At 48.4% G+C, this 8,127-nt stretch overlaps 1 protein-coding gene across 1 annotated transcript in view; it reads right to left on the bottom strand.

Moving 5' to 3' along the window:
* Positions 1-8,127, bottom strand: part of SLC13A4 (solute carrier family 13 member 4) — a 50,254-nt gene that overhangs the window by 29,666 nt on the left and 12,461 nt on the right. Inside the window, exons 3-4 of the mRNA XM_042782544.1 lie at positions 5,256-5,273; positions 4,334-4,428 (exon numbers count right to left, since the gene is read on the bottom strand). Of these exons, the coding sequence (XP_042638478.1) occupies positions 4,334-4,428; positions 5,256-5,273 (113 nt within the window). The remainder of the gene's footprint in view (positions 1-4,333; positions 4,429-5,255; positions 5,274-8,127) is intronic.

The raw sequence follows: 8,127 nt of genomic DNA, 5'->3' as shown, positions 1-8,127 counted from the left end.
TGAGCAATGACACGGCTACATGCAGGGTCCAAGCGTGCCTAGGCTAGAGAGCATTCCCAAGGCTTCTCCTTATATACGGGAAGCAGACCACATCCCAAAGGCAGCTACTCAGCTGCTTGTGGTAGATCCCACCATGGAGATGATTGCCAGTCTCATCATGGGGAATAACTACCACGAGCTGCCCAGCCACTCAACCAGGCCCAGCCAAGTTGACACACAACATAACCACCACAGAGAGTAAATCACTAATAGGAGGGTAGACACAGTGAACTTGGGTGAAGGGAAGGGCACCCAACAAGGAGAGGCAGCACAATGTGATCAAGACAAAGGGAAACATCGTGGGGAGCCTAGGAGTTAAAGGCAACAGAGAGGAGTTCTGTTACACTCAGTCCTGCAGCAACAGTAGTAACGGTAATCTGAGTGACACATAGACACACAGGCTGAACAGTGTGTGGGGTGAGCGGGTTACACCCATGAGTATACACATATTTGACAGAGGATATTTCTACACATGTGTCATATGAGCTGCAAATATATCCATGAACACAGTAGTGCATATGGGGGAGAGTTATGAAAACATCTTAGCCATAACCAAATACCTTGAAGGAATGAGTTGCTGGGCCCTGGGGCTCAGGACCAGAGTCTCGGGGGACATCAAGGTCGACTGGCTCAACATAGTCCACAAAGACAATGGGCTACAATCCTACTTTGGTGAGTAGTGACTGAGGTCTTAAAAGCTTGTGAGCGGCCATCTATGGTACAACTACTGGTCTCTCCCTGTCCAGAGCAAAGAAGAGTGAAGCTAATCAAAGACACAAGGAAATAATTAGTCCAAAGGATTAATGGACCACGTAAGACCCAGCCTCCATGACCCCAAGACTAGAACTACATGGTACCCAGCCACCGCTGCTGGCCACTCTGAAAGGGATCACAAAAGAAGATTCCTGGATGGAATGGGAGAAAAATGTGGAACAAACTCACAATCATAAAAAGGCCAGGCTTACTCGTTGGCTAGAGACTGGTGGAACCCTTGAGACCATGGCCCTTAGTCACCCTTCAAGCCTGGAACTGAATTTCCCTTCATGGCTCAACTGCCAAGCAAGCAACAGGGCCATGAGGTGAAGAGCATTAGCAGGAGGCAGCACTTACTAGCACAGTAAACCACGTGAGATTGAAAGGGCGCATCTGCCCAGGGATAAAGGAAAGGAGGAGGAATGGAGACAGGGAACCCAGGGAGGAAGTGGGAAGAGTGTTATTACTTTGTGGGGATTGTAATCAATGTCATGAAACAAGATGTGCATAAATTGTTGAATGAAAATCCAATTTGCTCTGTAAACTTTCACTTGAATCACCATAAAAAGTTAAAAAAAAAAAAAAAAAGACAAAAGAAACCATAAAATAAAACAACCCCCCCAAAAAACAACCCTCAAGAGCATGGTTCTCCTGACACACCCGGAATCACCATGAGTTGCAGTCACTGGACGGCCACTGGTTTCTGTGGCCTTAGACATGTTCTTTTTTAAAAGGGGGTGGTGGTGGTGGTGGTGGCTCTGTTCCCAAAGTGGCAGGAGAATGGAAGTCTGGGGGTTCCTGCCCACTCAGTGCTCCCTTACAGAGGACGTGTGACCAGCCCCACGGCGGGAAGAGACAAGCAGACCCGCTCAGTCCAGGGCCTGGGAAGCTGAGAGGTGTGTTCACACCCCATCGGTCTGCAGTCCCACAGCGGACCAGGAGGTGCGAGCTTTATTATTTGCATTTTTCTGATGAGAAAGTGGAGTTTAGAGAAGTAACAACTTGCTCAGGGTTAGTGAGGAAAACTGGATCCAAACTCAGTTCGACTCGAGCACACACTCCATTCCTGACCCTTCCTGTGTCATGGCAGTGGCAGGGCCTTCCCTCTCCTCTGAGGAGACACTGACAGGACGTGGGCGTCTGACTGTGCCCACTGTCCTGACGTGGGCGCCAGGGGTGCCCTCAGAGTCGCAGCTCAGCAGGGCCCTGTGCTCGCTGTGTAGACCAGAGCTGTGGCCTTCCAGTGTGACGTGGTGAGCCCCTCAGGGCCCAGGGCTGCCTCTGGCAGTGGACCTTGCCGGGGCTTCTCTGGTCCACTGACCATGTGGCAGTGAAGCCCTCAGTGCCCTGGGTAAAGCCTGGGCCAGGGCCCTCTCCAATCCATCCTGAGCCCATCAGAGAGGCCACTACCTGACCCGTGTCCAGCCCGCGTCCACACTGGGCAGCCAAGCCCAGCTGTGTCTGGCTCTTGAGTTTCCCCGGGACACTCCTAGCCCGATTCCTACTCCCAGTCAAACCACACTCAGAAAATGTCAGGGGCCACCGTGGGGAGGGGCGGCTGGAAGGCCCAGGGAGGGGAGCCTCCCCTTCCCACATGCTGTAAGACCTCCCCTTCCATCTGGTTTACACACTGGGTCTCCTAGGATTTGGTTTCCCGTCCATCTGTCTGTCTGCCCTACTGTGGTGATATGCACATTGCTGTGAGGCTGGCAGCTATGCCACTGGTGTTTCAGATCCAGCAGGGTCGCCCAGGGCAGGCAGGGGTCCGAGGAGCTTCCACAGAAGACAGGCAGGAAGAAAGCCTTGATGCTGTAGTTCCAAGAATTAGCCAATGAAAACCCTGTGGCTCACACAGTCTACAGTGCTGGAAGGTGGGCCCCGCGGTCAGCAGGCACTGACGACACACAGCGGCTGCACAATGCACACCAGCCACGGTGACCCTGGAGGAGGGCCAAGAGCAGGCGACGTTTCTTCCTGTTACAAGTGGAGTCACCAGGAGCTGAAGCCCTGGTGGCAGCTAGTAATAAAGATTTGGTTTAAAGAGGTTTCGTTGCTTCTTAAAAAGGAAACTTCTTCATAAGCCCTGCCGCAGAGAGGTCCAGAGCGGAGATTCAGGTGGGACTGACTCGGTCCATAGGTGGCCCAGCTCCAGCAATGTTGGAGACCTGATGATAGGGCCATTCCCAGTCTCCTGGGGACTTGTGAACTACCTGGGGGGGAGGAAGCCAGGGCAGGGACCAGCCCTGAGCCCGGGGACACAAGACTGGGTGGCAGGTTGTCTGCTAAAGGCTTGATGGGGCCAGCTCTGCTCACAGAAGCACTGAGCTTGGTCCCAAAGGGCTGTCGGCTCCCAGTTTGGGTCCAGGCCTCCCTTACAGTGCAGGCTCAGCTCTGGGCTGGGTTGGGTGGTGGGCAGCCTGGCTCAGGCAGGTGGCCAGCAGGTCAGTGTCTGAGGGCTATGCCACAGCTCTGGGGCCTGTGTGCTGTGTTGTGTGTGTGTGCATGCAGCCTCCACATGCAGAGGCCAGGGAGGCCGAGAGGGAAGTGGTGGGTGCAAGCCCTGCCCAGCAATCAGAAGAGTCAGTTCTGGGCAATGACCTGGGACCCAGGGGTCAGGAAGGTCAGGAGCCCATGGGGAAGTGGTCCAGGATGTCAGAATCAAGCGTTACTGAGCTACTGAGGCCAGTGTCCTCCCACTAGGCAGTGCCTCTATTCCTCTCTGCCCTGGAGGGAGCTAGGATCAGAGCAGGACCGCAGTGCAGAGCCCTGAGACGCTGGTGAGTGAGGGAGTGTGTGTGAGTGTGTGTGTGTTTGTGCATGTGTGCATGCATGTGTATGAGCATGCAAGTGTGTGAAAGGATATGTGAGTTTGCATATATGCACATGAGTGTACGTGTGCATATGTGTGCATGAGTGTGGCATGTTTGTGCATACATTTGTGCAAGTGCATGCATGTATGTGCTTGTGTGCTGGAGTGTGTTCTGCTGAGTGCATTGTGTGTGCATATGTGCACACATGCATGTGTGTTGGGGAGAGGGCAGTGTTGCAGAGCAGATGTAATTTTGATTAGGAGGTCAGAGTTCTTGACCCACAGGACATGCTGGGTAGCTGTTAAAAAGCCATAGCATCCAAAACCTGCTTTTGACTCCATGAGAGAGCCCCTTGCCCCTTGGCTTCCAGCTCCCTGCATCTTCTCTTGTAAATAGCAAATCGTAGCTAACTATATGTTTGTGGGCATTGTGCCCTGGCTGTAATCATCAGGAGCACCTACTACAAGGGGTTCAGAGAACTTGAAACCAAAGCCACACCAGTGCTTTTGATTCCAATGCATGCGGCCCCATGTGTGGGAGCAGAACTGCCCCAGGAGGGGTCTTCAAGTCTGTGACCTTTCAGAAGCAAATCCCAGGCCTGTCTTCCAAGATGCCTCTCGGTGGGTGGCTTAGCAGTCAGTGCTTGACGGTCAGTCCTGGAGAACTTCAGAGGCAGATACAACACCAGCAGTGGGAGTCGCAAGGCAGACCAAACACAACAACAAACCAACCTGAGATACAGGTGCAGCAGCAGAGGGCAATAGTGGTTGGTGTTCACAAGATCAAGATCACCTCCATGGGAGCTCCTTATCCAGAACTCAATTCTCTGGACACAGGTTCATTAATTCAGCAGACTTTGGTGCAGACTGCCCAGGGCTTCAGAGTACTAGCTCTGGAGCCACACACTCCTGGGTTCAAGTCCTGGCTCCATGGCCTACTTGCTGTGGAACCTTTGTGAACTTTCTTAACTTCTCTGAACTTCAGTTTCCTCCTCCATAGTAAAGATGAAGAGTAACAGGTACTTCACAGAGGATTCAATGACATAGTGCACGCAAAGGGTCTTCGCCGTGCCCAGCATATGGTCAATGCTCCAAAGCCTTGCACTACAGACAACTCATGCTGAGCCTGTACTGAGCTGAGTGCCAGGGTCTTTCTGTACAAACTGCTGCCCTGATCCTCATTAAACTTCTGCCTGTCAGTTTGAGTCCACTATCTCATCCAGTCCAGCTTATTCTGTTGCCATGTTATCAGCCAGCCTATCTAGTTAGTCTGCAAATCTGTAACCTGCCTTCTCTATTTTCATCCAAGCCCTTCCTCCAGTCCAATGTCAGTACCATGCCTGTGAGGTGAACTGTATGGGTCAACTTGGCCAGACTATGGGGCCCAGTTGTCTGGTCAAACCCTAGTCTAGATGCTGCTGTGAAGATATTTAGATGTGATTAACATTTATGGCTAAATAGGTTATGAACAGCTAAGGAAGACAAACTTGTCTGTCAGTGTGTTGTACTGCGGTGACCTGAGTGCTGCTGTGAGGCTGGAGGCCATGCCACTGGTATTTCAATTATCAGCAGGTCACCCACGGTGGACAGGTCTCAGTGGGGCTGCCAGACTAAGACAGACTGGGAAGAAGGAAGAAGCCATCCACTTCTCAAAGAATTGGCCATTGGAAACCTTATGAATAGCAGTGAAACACTCTCTGATATATGACTAGAAAACTTGATGAATTGCCCTGAAATACTGTCCTATATTGTGCTGGAAGATGAGCCCCTCAGGTTGGAAGGTATTCCAAATACGACTGGAGGCTCTGAGTAGAGCTGACCTTAATGATGTGGATGGAGTAAAGCTTTTGGGACCCCCATTTGCTGATGCGGCATGTTTCAAGATGAGAGGAACCAGCTGCAAACATTCATTAATAATCAGAACATGGAATATACCAAGTATGAATCTAGGAAAATTGCAAGTTGTCAAAAATTAAATGGAACACATAAAGATCAATATCCTAGGCATTAGCGAGCTGAAATGGACTGGTTTTGGCCATTGTGAATCAGACAACCATATGATCTACTATGCTGGGAATGACAAATTGAGGAGGAATGGCGTGGCATTCATCATCACAAAGAATGTTTGAAAATCCACCCTGAAGCACAATGCTGTCATTGACAGAATAATATCCATATGCCTATCAGGAAGCTCAGTTAATACGACTATTACTCAAATTTATACACCAACCACCAAAGCCAAAGATGAGGAAACTGAAGATTTTTACCAACTTCTGCAGTCTGAAATTGACTGAACATGCAATCAAGATGTGTTAATTATCACTGGTGACTGGAATGCAAAAGTTGGAAACAAAGAATCACCAGTAGTTGGAATTTATGGCCTTGGTGACAGAAATAACACTGGAGATGGCATGATAGAATTTTGCAAGACCAACTACTTACTCATTGCAAATACCTTTTTTCAACAATACAAATGGGGGTTATACACGTGCACTTCACAAGACAGAGTACACAGGAAATCAGGTTGACTACATCTGTGGCAAGAGGCAATGGAGAAGCTCAATATCTTTAGCCTAAACAAGGCCAGGAGCTGATTGTGGAACAGACCATCAACTGCTCCTATGCAGGTTCAAGTTGAAGCTGAACACAATTACAACAAGTCCACAAGAGCCAAAATATGATCTGGAATATATCCCTCCTGAATTTAGAGACCATCTAAAGAATATATTTGATGCATTGAACACCAATGACCCAAAACCAGAGGAATTGTAGGATGACATCAAAAACATCATGCATGAAGAAGCAAAATGTCATTAAAAAGACAGGAAAGGAAGAAAAAACCAAAATGGATGTCAGAAGACACTCTGAAACTTGCCCTTGAATGGTGAGTAGCTAAAGCAAATGGAAGAATTGACAGGATAAAAGAACTGAACAGGAGATTTCAAAGAGCAGCTTGAGAAGACAAAGTCAATTATTATAATGAAATGTGCAAAGACCTGGAGTTAGAAAATCAAAAGGGAAGAACACACTCGGCATTTCTCAAGCTGAAAAACTGAAGAAAAAATTAAGCCTTGAACTGCAATACTGAAAGATTCCATGGGCAGTATGTTGAATGATACAGGAAAACATCAAAAGATGGATGGAATACAGTCACTGTACCAAAAAGAATCGGTCACTGTTCATCTATTTCAGGAGGTGGTATATGTTTAAGAACCAGTGGTACTGAAGGAAGAAGCTGAAGCTGCACTGAAGGAATTGGTGACAACAAGGGTCCAGGAATTGATGGAATAACCACTGAGATGTTTCAACAAACAGATGTTGCATTGGAGTCACTCACTCGGCTATGCCAAGAGATTTGGAAGATAGCTACCTGGCCAACTGACTGGAAGAGATCCATATTTGTACCCATTCCAAAGAAAGGTAATCCCACAGAACGTGGAAATTATTAAACAATATCACTGATATCACACACAAGTAAAATCTTACTGAAAATAATTAAAAAATGGTTGTAGCATGGGCATACGGGTGGATAGACAGGTGTACAGGCTGAACTGTTAGGTATGTCTGTGCAGTGGGAAGTGTACCCAAGACCATGTATAGGGTTGGCAGACAATGGTTCTACAAGTATATTTGTATGTTCTGTGAGAATTCCCAGGTGTATAGTACAGCTGACAATGGACAAAGTTGTAGTCACTTCTTGGTTACAGCCAGCTACCCAGAAGGAGTGAGTAGTTGAACCTGTGGGCTTGGGACCATAGTCGCAGGGGACATCAAGCTCAACTGGCATAACATACTACACAGAACATTGTTCTACCTCCTACTTTGGCGAGTAGTGACTGGGATCTTAAGTTTGCAAGCTGCCATCTAGATGAAACGAAGGGTCTCTCCTCATCCAGAGCAAAGAAGAATGAAGAAAACTAAAGATTCGTGGAAACAATTAGTCCTAGCGACTGGTACACCATGCAATCTGCAGCCTATATGACGATGAGACCAGAACTAGATTGTGCCCGGCCACCACTGTCAACCACTTGGAGGGGGATCTATGTAGGAGATCCTGGATTGGATAGAGAGGGAGAACAATGTGGAACAAAACTCAAAATCATTTGGAAAAAAAGGGGGGGGGGACCAGGTTTGCTGGTCTGATAGAGCCTGATGGAACCACTGAGACTATGGCCCCTACCTGCCCTTCAGGTCTGGAATTGAACCCACACCTGTGGCTTCCAGCCAAACAAAAGACAGGCATAGGAGTTGAACATTTACCTGAGGTAGATACACTCCTCGGAGAGAACATTCATGGAAGAAAGAAGGGCTGTTTATGCACAGGGCGCAGCTCGGGGCAGGAGTGCATGGAGGGATGGACACAGGGAAGAGGTAACTATGAGGATGAAGTGGGAGGGGAGCTGTTGCATTGGGGTAAATTGTAGTCAGTGTCATGAGACAAAGTGTATGTGAACTGCTGTATGGAAAGTGAATTTGCTCTGTAAACTTGCACCCAAATCATAATTTAAAAAAATAATAATAATAAA

The sequence above is a fragment of the Orycteropus afer genome, unplaced genomic scaffold (assembly GCF_000298275.1).
Source record: "Orycteropus afer afer isolate SDZICR_OR568_19922 unplaced genomic scaffold, OryAfe1.0 scaffold00365, whole genome shotgun sequence".
NCBI classification, from domain to species: domain Eukaryota; kingdom Metazoa; phylum Chordata; class Mammalia; order Tubulidentata; family Orycteropodidae; genus Orycteropus; species Orycteropus afer.
Note: the sequence above shows the minus strand (reverse complement) of the source record. Positions and strands in the feature narration are given on the sequence as shown.